At 43.7% G+C, this 17,000-nt stretch overlaps 1 protein-coding gene across 1 annotated transcript in view; it reads right to left on the bottom strand.

Moving 5' to 3' along the window:
- The window catches only part of KCNG4 (potassium voltage-gated channel modifier subfamily G member 4), an 18,807-nt gene extending 8,280 nt beyond the window's left edge, over positions 1–10,527 (bottom strand). The window contains exons 1-2 of the mRNA XM_042438043.1: positions 10,099–10,527; positions 7,666–8,459 (exon numbers count right to left, since the gene is read on the bottom strand). Coding sequence (XP_042293977.1) covers positions 7,666–8,409 — 744 coding nt within the window. The 5' untranslated portion in view covers positions 8,410–8,459; positions 10,099–10,527. The remainder of the gene's footprint in view (positions 1–7,665; positions 8,460–10,098) is intronic.
- Positions 10,528–17,000: the final 6,473 nt, after the last annotated feature.

Genomic DNA, 17,000 nt, shown 5'->3' on the forward strand with positions numbered 1-17,000 from the left:
GATGATGATGATGATGATGATGATGATGATGATGATGATGATGATGATGATGATGATTTCATCAAACCCTGAAGGAACTGTCCAAGGTGCCAAACTTTTATTCTCCAGTTCATTTAGGACAGGGGTTCCCAACCTGGGGGTCGATCGACCCTTTCTCAGGGGTCGCCAGTTTGGGGCTGCCTCCTCCTCCCTCCCCTCTTCCCTGAAGGGGTCGGCGCCGGCACTGGGACCGTGTGAGGATGGGGCCAGGGCCGGCTCCTCCTCCTCTTCCCCGCGTGTGCCAGCACCGGTGCCAGAGCAGACCTGGCCGGCATGGAGGAGGAGGGGTGAGGAAGAGGAGGTGGAGGGGCTTCCAGCAGCCTTTGCAGCCAGATGTCCTGCCCCTTCTTCTGGCCAGCGGCCTCCCTAATTGGTTGGGAGGCCGGGAATGGGCAGGACTTCCGGCTGTAAAGGCCACTGGAACTCGTAGGTGGCCAGAAGTCCTACCCTTTCCTGGCCTCCCAACCAATCAGGGGGGCTGCCGGGCGGGACTTCCAGCCACAAGGGGGTTGCGGCCCAACAAAGTTTGGGAACTGCTGATTTAGGACCTTGGATAACTCCTTTAACTTCTGGAACAACACATGGGCTGTTTCCGCACTGCAGAAATAAAGCAGTTTGACATCACTTTAACTTCCATGGCCCATTGCTATGGAATTCTAGGCTTTGTAGTTTTGTGAATTAGTTAGCCTTCTTTGTCAGACAGCACTGATGCATCAAACTAGAAATCCCAGAATTTCATAGCATTGAGCCATGGAAGTTAAAGTGGTGCTTTATTTCAACACTGTTGCAGCAGGCAACCCCAGTGTGGAGTCAATGGAAATCATTAGCCACCACTGCATTTTTCTCAGCCTAGTCACATCTCAGGACTGTCTTAAGAGTAAAAGGAGGACCTCTGAAGATGCCAGTCATAGATGCTGGTGAAATGTCAATAATAAACTCTTCTAGATCATGGCCACATAGCCCGAAAAACCCGCAAAAAACAAAAGGGGGTGATTTATATGCACTGAGTGACCCTGGGTTCCCCAGAAGAAGAGTGACCTAAATCTTGTAGTCTTGTAAGGCATGACTGTAGTCCAACAGAATCAAAACCCTGAAAAGTGCCGCATGAGCCGTATAGTGGTGCCCTCTGCAATGCAGGAATACACAACAAAAGCACTCCTGAGAGATGACTCTCCAACCTATCTTTCAGGATTTCTATAGAAGGAGAGTTGCCGCCAAGAAGAGCACCTGCTGCACATATGCAAACGATTCTGGGAGAAACTTTTCCAAACTCTGCCATTGACATCAATGCTGGGATCATCCTCTGGTCCCAATAACTGCCCTCCCAATTAAATAATTGCTCTCAGATGCATTAAATTGGACTCATTTCTGCCCTGAACTCTTTAACAAATGCATACAATCCTGACATTGCCCACATCCTCAGTCTGCAATGAATGCATTGAAACTGTTAGGGTTAGGGTTACAGTGTCAGTCCTGGAGGAAGGGGATTATCTTGATGCTCTGACCAGATTAGAGGTTTAGGGTAAGGGTTGAGGTTATGAACAGCTTGTCTGGGACAGTTCAATATGCCATGCTGAAACGGCCATGCTGAACTGGGCATATCGAAATGTCCTAAACACCCTCCCCCAACCTGTATAAATATAAACTTGTCTCCACTTTGTTTCTAAAACGCAGGACACCATTCCTGACTCTCTCTTGCCCATCCACCCAACCAGACCTGCTAAGTCATTTGGGGGAGAATTTTGCATGTTTTGTAACAGCAACACGGTGTGATCCCAGATTTTGGTGGTGGAGATTTCGGATGGATGCCTGCCAATATGTTTCGAAACAGTGATTACAAGAGCAGGATTGGATGGGATGGTTCAGCCATCTGTGACCACAAAGGCTTGGTCAATTCTGCAGCGATGCAGTGGAGGGGCAAAGTAAAGTCCCCATCTGTTTTATTGGCTTCCCCTTATGTGCCTTGAATGGCAGCATGCTCTTCTGAAGATGCAAGAGGGCATCACTGTTTTGTCTACATACGATTAGGAGGTTTTACCTGTTCATCTCTGAACACTACATTTTTGTTACAAACCAGAAAGGGCGGCCCATTTTTTTCTGGTTAGATCACAACTCTATTGCCTTATTCCAGCATTACAGGTGGTTGCCTTTGTCCAAAATGCTGAAATGCTCCAAAATCCAAAACTTTTTTTCATTGGTTGTTGAGATAGCAGCACCTTTGCTTTCTGGTGGTTCAGTGTCCACAAACTTTCATGCACACAATTATTTTTAAACATGTTGTAAAAAAATTACCTTTGGGCAAGGTGTATAAGGTGTATATGAAACATACATGAATTTTGTGTTTAGATTTGGGCCCCATCTGCAAATTATCTCATTGTGTGTGTCTATGTGTGTGCATGTGTATGTTTGTGTATGTACACACACACGCACACACACATATCCAAAATCCAAAATATCTCTGGTCCCAAGCATTCTGGATAAAGGAGACTCAGTCTGTATTGCCTGTATATGATTAAGATCATACAGAGAAAGACTGGGTTCTCTTCACACTACACACCAATAGCTGTAGTGCAGCTATCTGATAGTTGTATATCCTTTGAAATCCTGGAATTTGTCATTTCCTGAGGCATTTGGAATTCACAGCCAGAGAAGTCTAGTGCTTCACCAAACTCTAAATCCCACCTTTCCTTAGGATGCAGCTATGGCAGTTAAAGTGGAATCAAAGTGGCATTATTTTGCAGTGTGGCCTTAGACTCTCATTAAAGTCCCGATGTCTGGTGGTATTGTTCTAAGCCTCCTTGACATCTCACCAGGTAAAGGTGCGCACCCAGGAAGAAAGAGGGATACCTAGATTGACTGAAATTTAACAACAATAACAGCACCTCAAGAATTAAGGAGAACTGGTGATAGTGCAAAACTAAAGAGCTGGTTTTGATGACATGATTTGGCTTTGATTTTATTTTCCCCTTCTTCTCCCCCTTCCTAATTTTGAAATATCCCATACATTTGAGGATATCAGTCCAGAAATATCTGTGTGTGGGTGGAAATGCTCAGAGAGAGGGTAAAGCTCTTGGATTAAAAGCAAAGCTGTCCCGCTCCACAAATTAATGCACAGCACTGCACCAACCCCTGGCTATTGCCCTTTTCCCTTTCAGAAAATGATGGTTTTTTTCTCTGTTATACATGTGAAAGAAAGCTGGTTAAAAATGATCTGCTCCATTGTAAACCCACTCACCCTACATCTCCTGCTATATAAACGCAAAACTGCAGCAAGCATCAGAGCCAACACAAGCATGCTTGCCTCTCAAAGCAGCCATACCAGTAAACAGGTCTTTTCTAAAGCCAGTGGTTCTTCCCCACTGGAGACCAAACCATCTCCACATAAAAATTCATCAGTGATACCTTTATTGCCCAACCGAAATGCACAACATACTTGTTGAAAGTTTTTGCATCTCCAATTATTTTTCCCCCTCCTGTTTGGTTTGTAACATCTTGCCTCGTGAAGAAGTCCATGTTCAACAGAGGATCTTGCTGTTACACTACTACATAGGAGAGCCAGCAAAGTGAATGATGCACATTGGGACCAATGCATAATTGGGGAGGATGGACATCAGGGCACTTGGGCACTGGATGGGGAATGCTGGTGCACATCGATAGACCCCATTGCGCATCAGGACACTCTTGCTGCTGTCCCGTTATGCATTTTCGCAGTTCTCTTGCAGGGTTCCTTAGACTGTCTGCTACATATCAAGTATGCATAAAGTTATGTAAGATAGACCATGATAGAAAATTTTAGCCCAAATCTCTGACCAGTCAGTGATTCAGAAGGGGCTAAATCCATACATGTGCAGCTGCCAAAACCTGACTCAGCTAAAAATACTCTTGTAGTTTCAATGAGTCAGCGCAGTGTCCTAGATTCCTACTGTCTACACAGAATGGCAGAAGCTTTCTAAGATATCACCTAGTCTGATCTGGAGATGACAGGACTCACAGGTGGCTTATAGACTGCATTAGAAGGCATCGCCATCATTCCCTCCCTGCTCAATCCATAAACCACAATTTTCTCAGGGATTAAACCCAAGATCATTGGCATGCACCTAAGAGAAAAAGAACCAGCATAGTGTAGGGGTTTGAGCATTGGACTACAGCTCTGGAGATCAGCGTTCAGTTCTTTGCTCAGCCATGGCAACCCTCTATGTGACCTTTGGTGAGTCACAATCTCTCAGCATCAGAAAACCTCATGATAAGGTTGCCTTAAATTGGAAACTACGTGAAGGCACACAACAACAAAACAACTGAATACTGAATAGGTGACCTTTGGGCTTCTGGATGTTGGTGGCGCTGCAACTACCATTAGGCCCAGGAAAACCTGATCCATGGTGAGGTCCAATAGAATTACTTTCAGCAGCACCTCAACTCTTGCAAGTACCTCATCCTTGGTCTATAGGACTGACTGGTGCCCTTTCCCTGCATTATCTAAAGCTGACATGGATTGAACCCAGAGCCTTTGACATGCAAAGCAAACACTTAACCACAGAGCCAAGGCCACTCCTTAATGAATGTAGGAGTTCAGTGAGAGTTACTCTGAGCTTGGAAAACTTACTCAAGTAGACCATAACTCTCAAACTCTTCCTAGCCATCATGCTCACTACTTTAAGTAAAGATGCATAATTCTATTTTAATTTTCACTTTTTGTGTGTTTTTAATCGTCTTGTTCTTTTTAATTGTAAGCTATTTCAGGTCTCATTTTGGGGACAAAGTAGGTTACCAAAAAATACAAAAACAACATATATATTTTAAACTAAAAGTGCAGTCTCCCCAATCTCAACAATTTCTCATTGGGATTATTATAATGCACTGTAGGCTACATCTGCACTGCAGAAATAATGCAATTGGATGCTAGTAAGATAGGCCTGTTACAGACTGCCAAAATAAAGCTGTTTCGGGTATCTTTGGAGGTATGCTATTTAAATGATGCATGGGTCCTAAGAGTCCGGAAGTCGCGCCAAAGCCACACTCCATTCCTAAGCACCGGAGTGCAGCTTTGGTGCAGCTTCCGGATTCTTAGGACGCATGCATCATTTAAATAGCATACCTCCAAAGATACCCGAAGCAGCTTTATTTTTGCAGACTGTAACAGGCCATACTGTGGTGCCTTATGAACCTGCCCAAGTGTTGCTATCTTCAAAAGTACAATAGAATCATAGAATCGTAGAGTTGGAAGAGACCCCAGGGGCCATCCAGTCCAACCCCAGTCTGCCATGCAGGAACTCCCAATCAAAGTATCCCCAACAGATGGCCATCCATCTGTTTAAAGACCTCCAAGGAAGGAGACTCCACCACTCTTCAAGGGAGTATGCTCCACTGTCGAACAGCTCTTACTCTCAGGAAGTTCCTCCTAATGTTGAGGTGGAATCGCTTTTCCTGTAGCTTGCATCCATTGTTCTGGGTCCTGTTCTCTTGAGCAGCAGAAAACAAGCTTGCTCCCTCCTCAATATGACATCACTTCAAATAACATCCAAAGCCACAAAATCCCCTGGAAACATTTAAAAGTAACTTTTCAGGCTCTTGGACTAGCATCAGCTCTTTCTCTCTGGGAATGATTTCCTAGTCTGAGAAGAAAATGAGCCCACTTAACACAATCTGAGCATACTTCCCCAAGACCATCCTCTTCATAATTGCAGTCATAACCAGTCAGGGACCTTGGAAAATCACCCTCATAACTATCAATAGAATATGCTCTTTCCAGACAGATGTTCACCTAGTAGAAGCTGCCATCAGATGTTATGACCATCCCATGTAGATTAGGGTGGAGCTTGATGTCACACTGTTACACTCCCATGCACATTCATTGCACACCTTGGCTAATGGGATTAGCCAATTGGGATTAAAATGGAATTAAACCAATTCATGGAGGATAAGAATATTGATGTCTACTTGTCATCATGATGGCTACATATGGCATAAAGCCTCTTATTAGTTCTAACTAGAGTAGATCCCATGAATCAAATGGATCTAACTTGATGTTGACCTACCATTCAGGAGTTGTTTCAATGGATCTACTCCAGCTAGGACTAACCAAAAGGGTTCTAGACATCATATCCATAGACACCACATGCTGAGTAACAAAAGCCAGAGGGTGCTACTGCAAGCATGTTTTACTTGTGGGCTTCTCATTGAGGCCATGTGGGAACAATGCTGGATTGGACAGACTTTTGGTCTGCTCCAGTGTAGATCATCTTGCTTGAGATCCTAATAGATCTTCATGCACAAGTCTGTCTCCTCCTATTGCCCAGAAACTGTCCGTTCCCAAGAGTTCATATTCCTATTTGTTTGGTGGTAATGGTGGTGATATCTTCATGTGTTTTTCCTTCTCAGTTTGGGATTCAAGATGGCTTGCAACAGATGAAAAAAAAACAAATAGTCTCAAAATACAAATCTGAAAAGATGATTGAATTCTCCCCAAAAAATTAAAATGAAACCATTTTTAAAAAGACCAGCATAACAAAAATAACAGATAGAAAGTCCAGCACATTGTTTAGGTGGGATGAGTCTCATAAGCTCAATCCTCAAAGTCCTGTTGAAATGGAGAAGTCTTCACCTGTCTGTGGAATGAGAGTAAAGGGTGCCAGTCTAACCTCTCTTGGGGAAGGAGTTTCAAAGCATGGGGGCAGCCACCAAGAGGGTCTACTCCCAGTTGGAAATGGAGGGAGAGAGTGGGTATCAGACCATAGAGAAGAAGCCGTTCTCGGCTCGGCTGGAGAAGGGGAGAAGAAATGAAGGTGCACTCTCAAATGGAGTGCAACCACTTCTTCCTTCCTCTGGGGGTAGCCAGATCTTCATGGTCTGAATTAGCTCCCCACCATCACCTCCCTTTCCTTCTGATAAGAAGGATCAACAACATCAGCCCCTCTTGGGAGCTGACAGCTGTTGGTCAGTGGATGTTTTTTTTGGATCAAGCTCAAGGGCAAGAGAATAACCCTCTGTGCCCCATCCAGAAAGGGATTTGCACTTTTGTAAGCTGCACTTAGGTGCACGTAATTCACTAAGAGGATGCCCGTCCTTGTGTTCTCATGTACAGAGCTGAATGTATGTGATGTGTTCAAGTGTTGTTGTTGTTTTAAATCAACCGTAAATAGATGAACAAAGAAAGGGAAATATATGTGTGAACTAGGCCAGTTGAGAATTCTGGGAAGTGAAGTCAAAACATCTGGAGGACCTAAGGTTGGGAACTATTGAACCAGGCCAAAGGCATGTGTGCATTGTTTGCTGTGCAGAACAGTGTGGAAGTGATGTGCAGCAGTCATAACAGTGAGGATGATACTGGCCTAGTGCACACATCTTTCTTTCTGTAGGTGTTTTGGACTTCAACTGCCAGGAGCCCCAGTTAGCTTGGCCAACAGACAGGAATTCTGGGAACTGAAGTCCAAAATATCTGAAGGACCAAAGATTGGGAACTACTTTTAACTCGGCCAAAGACATGTGCACAGCGTTTGCTGTAGACAACAACATTGTGGCAGTGATGTGTGGTGTGATGTGTGGCATTCGTAGTACTGATGATGACAATGATAATGATAATGTTGATAAAGTTGATGATAATATTAGCAGTAGTAAGGACTTACTTACCCTGTCTTCTTCTTCTCTTAAGTCTGGCATGGTGCTGACACAAAGGCTTATCGCTGTGGTTGCCACAAAGAGGATGGACAGGCAAGCAAAGATCTTACCCGGGAGGCCCGACCGTGGGTTTTCCACCATGTCTCTCAGTTTGGTCATAAACTGACCAGCTTTGGTCTCTTCCTCTAGGATGCAAGACATTACCTTGTTTATCTCCATCTCTTCCTCTCTGCGCATCTCCGCCAGTTCATCGGCCTTCTGAAAGAGCTTTCGGAAACAACAACTCTCCAAGCTGGACTCCTCAATCCCCCAGTATCTCAGCTCATCCCGGAAGGACAAGGCACACATGTCACGAAGGAGCATCAGTTTTCCTGCTGCAAAGAAGCTGACGATCATCCCAAAAGCACTGGGGCTGCGGTCAAAGAAGAATTCGTGGGTGTCTTCATCATAGTCATCGCACAGTTGGATGATCTCCTCATAGCTGCTGCAGAACCTGAGCTTGCTCAGCCTGGATGATGGAAACTCATCCAACGTGCTCCAAGGCAACAGATACTTAATCCCGCCAACGTTGACCACAATCTCTCTCTTCAAGTCGACTGTTTGGAGCTGATCAGGGCAGTAAATCCTCTGGGCCCTTTGGTAATGCAGCCCTTTGGCAGAAGGTGTCTCAACCACCGAGATGGGAATCAGATGGTTCAAGGAATTGCAGGAAGCATAGCTGTAGTCATGGTCACTGCCTCCGGAGAGAATAGGCATTTCTGAGGGTTGTCACCAGGCCTCCCAGAGCAGCATCAGAGCAAAGTTAGCTGGGGGGGCAGGAACGGGGGAGAAAAACCCATACATAATGAGACAGAAGCCTGAGCAGAGCAAAATAGAGCCTCCATGTGTCCATCCTAACAAATATTTTACCAACCCTCTTTAACATCCCTTTGTTTGCAATGTTCCTCAGATGCTTCTGCAGGCACGCTATTAAAAGAAATAACCAGCCTCTCGTTTCAAAGCTCGTTGCAGGGGGAACCAGGTTTATAGCCTTTAAAACTACTTATATATTGGAGTTGTTGCTCTGTGACACCCACGAAGAAGCCGCTCCTTTAGTGAGAGCAGAAGAATTAAAGTTTTTAAAGCTCTGCTGGATCACACCAAAGAGCAGTCTGTCCTAATATCCTGCTTCCATAGAGGTCAGCCAAAGGCCTCCAGAAGTTCATGAGCAGGTGATGGTCTTCCTCATCTGATTATCCCCATCATCTAGTATCCAGAGCTGGACTCCATCTGTGCATGCAAGTTACATATCTAAAAAAACCCACTCATGGACTGAGCAACCCTATGCATCCTGACTTAGAAACATGTAGGATTGCAACCCTCACCATCCTGAATGTACCTAATCCTTTTAAACAAAATTATCTAGGGTACTTCCCCTCCCCAATCACTCCTAGATTCAGTGATCACAAATTCAATACTTTAATTCTGTTTGTCTGTGGAGGATTTACTTTTGCCTGTCTTGAATCTGCGACAAATCAATATTTTTTTTTGGGGGGTTTGGAGATAGCATTCCAGTAATAAAGTGCCTCATTCCTAGGAGACTCTTGAGGATTAATTAATGCCAGGGTAGTTTGTTTCTCTTATGAGAAGCTGGTCCTTGGATCGCCTGCCCTTAGTTAGATGATGCTTATACTTTTATTATGAGGATAATGAGATGGTGATGAAGGTGGTGGCGGTGGTAAGGAGAAGGAGAAGGATGCTATTTTTAAATCAACAAAATGTACATAAATAAACAGCAATATCATATCAAGGAATTCGTCAATCAAGACCAAATTATGAGGTTGATGAGAGACTGGCAGGATGGTCTTGGGCGTTCTTCAATGAATTCCATGTTCACCCCAAATTCCACATGAATTCCACATTCAGCCCCAAAAAGGTGGGAAGGGGGAGAGGAACGAAAGGAAATGGAAGTTTAAAAGTTGCTGAGATGCTATTAATTTTAAGAATAATAATAAACGGTGGAGAAAATTAGAAGCAAGCATATACTCCCTGTCCTCCCATTCATTTGGCATTCACCGCCACCAAAGGAACAGCAGCATTGTAGAGTTTTCTATGGGTTTACATTGTTCCCCATCTATTATATTTCAACAACTCTGTAAAGCATATCACTGTTAATTGCAAATGCCGCACAGCAGGTTGCTTAAGCTGGGAGATCACGATGATTTTCCAAGCCTTAATGCTGCCTGGACTGCACTTTGCAACATTAAAATCTTATGACAGATCGTGAAAAGAAAATCTTATGACAGAACGACACCTACATTCCGTTTCCCCTGTGACTGTCTGAACCTCTTTTTAGGGTTTGGAAGGGGAACAATCTTCCTTTGAAAAAGTGCTTCCCCATTGCTTAGTGCCTCTCTTGCAACCTGCTGCCCAAATCCCAAATGAAACTTTTGCAAAGTTACTTACCGCACTAAACACAGGCTGTGTCCAGGTGTGTGGTCTCTCCGGCAAGTGCAGAGCGCATGGTGAGAAATGATGGATATCTGGACAGGGTCTCCGGGAAGCAGCGGTGGGCATTTGTCTGACCAATTCCATGGAAATCATCACTAGCTTTCCAAAGGCATCTGCTGCCCATCCTTTCCCCTTTGCCTCTCCAGCCTTTTTGTGCTTGCTCTGCCCCCCAGCAGAGCCTTTCAAAGACCTGGGAGGCAACTAATAAGAGAGGAAGGAAATATCCTTTCTTCTTCTTGTTCTTCCCTGGCTCACTGCTTTGGTTCCCTTGAGAGCTGCCAGTGTGGTCCTGACAGAAGGAGAGGAGGAGAGGGAAGGGAGGAAGGGCTCAGCAATAATCCTTTCTCTGTTTTTCTCTTTCCAGCATCCTCCAGGCTTGATCCTTTAGAGCAAACTGCAGGGAGCATACCCGCAATTCAACAGCAGCCTGGTGCGAGGGGGGAGACCCATGTTCCTCCCAGGACATGATGCCAGAGAAGGTGGCTGATGCATGATGCATATTCCTCCTTAGCTCCTTTAACACCTCAGACAATAACATCCAGAATCCACAAAACAGTGACACCTTTATTGGACCAACCCAAGTGCACAATATTGTTCACGATCTCACTGTGCTTTCGAGGCATCAAGCGGAGGTGGATTTCGGTTTTTCATTTCCCATTCCCCCTAGCAATAGCTTTCTTTAAAGCGCTGAGTTCTGGAAGTTAGAGACAAGGGCCACAATCCTCCCCAAAGTTTACACAGTGTAAATCTCTGCATGTGGAGCTACACAGCCATTCTGCCGCACACACATACCCTGAGCTGCAATGGCTGTGCAAACAGAGCCATGCCACCAAAGGTGCAACCGGCGGCACAAACTGTGCATGGACCTTGAGGCACAATGTGCAACTATACGCAATGCACCAATGGCATTACCTGTGAAATTCAACCCTGTGCAAACTTCAACTGAATGCAGCAGTTCTGCAACAGACAAAACAGTCTAACTACTTCTGCAAAGGAACTTAATGCATGCATAAGGTATCAATAGGATTCCAGCCATAATGTGTGGTAAGTTGTGGCGATCTGCGAGGTTTTTCTGCAGGGAGGGATGGACCAAAGGTATCATTTGGCTTCTTGAAATATTTCTTTTCTTTTTATGGTGGGATCTCAACACTGGGGGCTTCAAACCAACATTTAAATCCTGTTGAATAGCCCCAGCAAGAGTAGACCTATTAAATAAATGGCGGGAGCAGGACTAAGGTAGAAAGTGAAGTTAATCTACTTATGACTCCATACAATAATGACACATCAACACAACCAGAAAATAAAAGGGGAAAACAAACACGAAGGAAAAGATAAAAACAGCACTGCACTCAATTAAATAAACGGTTTAATTGAGTGCAGGGTCAACACTAATGGAAACTTCATTGTTTCAATGGGTCTATTCTAGTTGCAGTCTCTAATGTAATTCAGGATCATGTTATACCCTTATACCCTAAAAGCTTTGCTTTGGTGAGCTGGGTCACCTAGTCCTGCCACGCAACAACACATAACTAAAGCTCTCCTAAAACATATATATCTGACTTCTATTTCAAGTCCTCTAAAGAAGAGGAGACAGCCACCTTCAGATGCAAACTCTTCCACTGTCCGAAAAGCTTAGAGTAAATATGGTTCTTTCAGATGTTTCAGGGGAATCTTGTTTCTTGCAATTTGAATCCATTGGTTTGTGCTTTCATCTCTGGAGCAGCAGAAAACAAGCTCACTCCACTGTCTATCTTTAGGTATTTAAAAATGGTTATCACATCACCTACCAGATTTCTCTTCTCCAACTAAACATACCCAAACGTTCCTCACAAGTTTGGCTTTCCAAACTTTTCAACATCTTGGCCACTCTTCTCTGGACATGTTCCAGCTTGGTCTGTATCTGTTGTCCAAAAATACACCTAATATTCCAGGTGAAGCCTGACCAAAGCAGAAATTGATAACTAGTAGCTGTTAGCTATTAGATAACCCTAACCCTAATCCTAATCTGTTTTAGGAGTGGAAGAGAATCCATTTTACATTCCTGAATGAACCTGGAGAAGAAGGCAAACTCAACCATTGATAGTGGCTTTCATGTCGGTGAGGAAGTGATGATCCATTCTAGGTTTTATGCTGAACCAAAATAGATATAGGACCTTGGACAGTAATTATTTATTTATTTATTTATTTATTTATATCCGTTCCTCTGTGCAACCGGGGTGGCTTACAACATTAAAATATACATTCCATAACATACCCAATCCCACCCCCCCTTAAAGTACAATTAAAAAATTACAATTAAAACATCCTTAAAATAATCACAACAAATAAACTATACACAGTAGCTGTAGCAAAATCAGGGTCAACAAATTAAGTTTTCTTTTTAGTAGCCTTTAAGAGTTCCTACTAAAACCTGGGGCAAATTCATTTTCCCACTAATGCAGATAGTTTGGGACTTTCTGCATGGGTTAATGTTGCATTAATGCTCAATGTGCCCAACGTCGTCTGAAAATAGGATTTGCAGGATTTTCTTGGATCTAAACCCTATTTCTGCACAGGATTTGGATGCTTCCCTCCTGTGTGATGAACTTCATAGATACTGTATAGGACCTTGAATAGGACCTTTAAAAGTTCCTACTAAAACCTGGGGCAAATTCATTTCCCCAGTAATGCAAACAGTTTAGCAGTGAGCTGCCAGCTCCCTCGCCCCGCCTTCCCAAATGCTAACCATTGCACAACACTGTCTTGCAAAATAGCTGGAGCGTAAGTTATATTTCGCATTGGCATTTGCTCAATTTGGTGGTGTGATAGCTGTGAAAGATGTAATTTTCTTTGAAATAGGAAGCCTCCTGGAAGGGAGGCAGCACAATTTAAAAAACTGATCCTTCTGTGGGGATTTGCATTGATTTGGTCAATACCGTTGCATAGGTTCATTTTAAAACATTATTGTCAAACACAGGGCATACACAAAGGCACACACACACACACACACACAGGCACACTGATGGACTGCCATAATCGCCAGCTACTGTAGACTTGTAAATGCTTTAACACGGATACATACGTAATTGCTTCCTCTGGTATCCATTACAAGGAGAGGCGTTTCAGGCATCTATTGTCAGAGCAAAAATAAAGAAGTCTGGATGAAATTAATTTTTGGAGGGTTGGCAGGGAAGACGGAGAGCTGGCTGCAGTTATAAATCCAATCCTCTTTTTTATTTATGAGTACTTTCCCCCACTCCTTCTTGGATTTCTGGAATGAAGGTGGCTCTCAGCTACAAAGGCCACATCTACACTCTAAACATCAACTAGGGATGGATACCTTTGCATGGTCTGGGGCCAAATTTGGGCCCTTGGGACCCATGTGGAGCCCTAGGGAGCATCAAAAGCCCCCCAAACTAGAAATGGTTGGAGGTCCACTTCCAATATTTTTTTAAAACATGGATTTCTAAAACACATGGATAGTGCAGGGGACCCTTGTAACCAATTTGCAGAATGCATTGCCACCAGTGAAGGCTTCCAGGAGCAGCATTTCAGCCTTTGTAGGAGCAGAAAATAGAAAGATGGAGGTGGGAGAGTCAAGAAAAACCTGGGAGTGACAAAATAACCTTGAGGTTGCATGTGTCCCCAGGGTTTCGCTAATGTGATAAGGTCTGTAGTCTCCTCAAGTCGGTTGGGGTTTCCAAATAAGATTCTCCCCAAATCCCACCTCATGCCTGTGCTTTGTAGTTTAGTGAGGCACTAGATGTCTCTGGTTGAGGATTTTCAATACTTCTCTCTAAACTGCAAATCCCAGGAGTCCTTGGGAAGCAGCCATAACAGTTATAGTGGAATCATAGTGCTGTAACTGTGTAATGTGAATGAGCTCTTAGCAATCTAGTTTGGTCCTTTGTTAAGATTGTCAACAACAAAACATTCATATTGTTAGATGAGACTTTTTTAAAGTACAGTGAGCCCTTGTTATCTGCTAGGGTTTGGGGCCAGGACCCTCCGTGGATAACGAAATCCATGGATGCTCAAATCCCATTAAATATATTGGCATAGCAAAGTCGTCCTTTTTATAAAATGGAAAATCAAGGTTTACTATTTGGAATTTATACTTTTTTTTTAGTATTTTCAAACCATGGATGCTTTATTCCATGGATAAAAAATCCATATATAAGGAGGGCTGACTGTACTTTAGGAAAGTTATTGCAAAGTCGTTTGCCATTGAGAGATCTCTGAGGAATGTAAGGATGCCATGCTTCAAGCTCCTCATATGCATAGATCATGGAGATCTCAATATTAGCTGCCATGCTGAACAACATCTTTAAAATATGAACCCCCCTCAATACCTCATTTGGCTCCAAATAGTCTTAGAATATACAGCATTAATGGGGGGATTTCTCTTCTCTTCTCTCCCTCCTCCTGAAATAAAGGATTTATTTCTGCTCTCTTGAAAGCTACTGAGAGCCAACCAGGGGAAATACATTTCTCCAATTGTTGTAAGAGGAAAATTGATTGCTTTTGTCTCGTCGTTCCTAATGCCGGCCTGTTAAATTGAATTACTACACAAATCCAGCTCTACATTTATGACGCATTAAATGTCAGGCAAAAGAGTTATTCTAATGCTCAGGGATGAGGAATTCCGTTTGAAAGCAGCGCTCAGAAAAAGAGCCCTCTTTAGCCGCCTGAATGGGGTTTGCGGCGAATTCTGTAGGTGCGGCATTCTCAAACGTTGGTGTTAATGTCTACTTGTCTATCTGTCTATCTGTCTATGAATCTATTTATGTAAGCATCAATCACTCAATCTATTATCTATCTATCACCTATCTACCTGCCTACCTACAGTTGACCCCCCATATCCACAAATTCTTTATCCATGGATCTAACCATTCCCCACTTAAAAATATTCAAAGAAATATAAATTCAAAAAGGCAAACCTTGATGTTGACATTTTATATAAGGGACAGCATTTTATTATGCCATCATATATAATGGGACTTGAGCATCCATAGATTTTAGTATCCATGGGGTATTTTAGTATCCATTGGATATCAAGGGCCCTATCTATCTATCTATCTATCTATCTATCTATCTATCTATCTATCTATCTATCTATCTATCTGTCTACCTATCTATCTATCTATCTATCTATCTATCTATCTATCTATCTATCTATCTATCTATCTATCTATCTTCCTACGTATACCAGATTTTCAGGGACAGCTAGTGGCTATTTGTCAACAAGGCAGTAAATTCACTCTAGATTTTAGTATAAAATGTTGGGGTTAGGGTTCAGCAGCTTGGATAGATAGCTCTTTTAAGTGTCCAAATCTGGAGAGGTTTTCCACTCCATTAATATATACGTCACTGTCTTCCATAGCATCTTCCTCATATTTAGGGGATGCTTAGCATCATGACCAATGCTATGTGGGGAAACTAGAGCTTGAAAGGATGAGCTTACAAACAGCAGTCAGGATCCTACATTGTAAAGAAATATTAGGTCATTTTTGTCTCCAGGTTCTGGGGAAAACCAAGTCCTCGCTGAGGCTGATGTTTATGTCCTTCCCCCATGCATATATGCCAGAGGAAGAGAAAGAAGACATGATGAACGTGGAACACCCCTCTTCAAGAGACACGCTTGAGTGGATGTGTACAAAATGTGAGATGCATACAAAAATGTTATCGCGCACTTCTGCCCTGCTTGCACCACACTAGTACACTTTCCTTGGCAGGCAGCAGTTTGCAAAGGCAGACCATTACCTCTTTGTCATTGAGAGGAATGCAATAGACATCTCTCTGTCTCTCTTCCCATGTTCTTTATTGCAATCAGCAATGAAGGATTGCCAGTGCTGAGAGAATTAAAGGTTGCAGCCAACTCGTCTTTTTTCCCCTCCCGTTCTGTTTTCATTTTGGACATTAACCTCTAGCACCGGCTGTTGATCATTACTAGATGGAACTGTCAGTTTCTGAGGGCTGTTACATTTGCTTCGGAAGGTCTTCCGGAGATCAGAAAAGGGTGAAATGGAGACATGTATGCCAAGGACTCCTGCCCCTGACACTACATAAGAAATCAGGAAAGGAAATTGATTGCCTCTTCAACCCACTGTAGATGCTTTCAAGGTGGTGGATTTCCTTTGCAAGGCAGAAGCAGGACGCTGGCAGTGCTTGCTGCCACCTCCGCTGTTGCCCTGTGCCATTTGTAATAGGGATTTACAAGCCTCACTGCACAGTTTCAGTCTCTCCGTCTCACAAGGGTTGCAGTCCCTATTAAAAATGGCACAGGGCAGACGTGGAGGAGCCGGCAGCAAATAATCTGTGAATAACCAAATCCGCAATGCTCAAACTGGCAAATGTGGAGGGTCGACTGTGCAATGCAACTGTGGGAGTGCGCCTTCATTCCTGGCCTGCGGACAGGCGTTTTGGGCCTCTGCTGGGCTGGGAGAATTACTCCTAGATCTCACCAGGCAGATGGGATATATACAGGTCATGTTGCCTGGGGGATTCAGGGACGCCTGGTCTTAAAAAAGGAACTTTTCCAAGTTGTGCATTGTCCTGTCTTAAAGGCAAACTGCAGCTGGATCAAGCAGGGCTTGGGGTTGCTTTGGCATCCATTCCTTTGCCTCCTGACCCAAGCCAGCATGCCATCTGGCTGTCCCAGACAATTACAAATACACTTTGCAAATGACCCAGAAAACAGCTTGATCTGAAAGCATTTCAGTCACTGCGGAAGATCTTCCTTCGTAAGTCTTCTAACTCAATCATGCTTGTTCATTTGAAAAGGATGTACCCCCCGCCACTGCCTCCTCCCAAGGTCTGCCCTTTGAGGAGGTCATTATAAGTAGCAAACTGTTCATGAGGAAGGCTGCACCAGCCGG

The sequence above is a fragment of the Sceloporus undulatus genome, chromosome 8 (assembly GCF_019175285.1).
Source record: "Sceloporus undulatus isolate JIND9_A2432 ecotype Alabama chromosome 8, SceUnd_v1.1, whole genome shotgun sequence".
Taxonomy (NCBI): Eukaryota; Metazoa; Chordata; class Lepidosauria; order Squamata; family Phrynosomatidae; genus Sceloporus; species Sceloporus undulatus.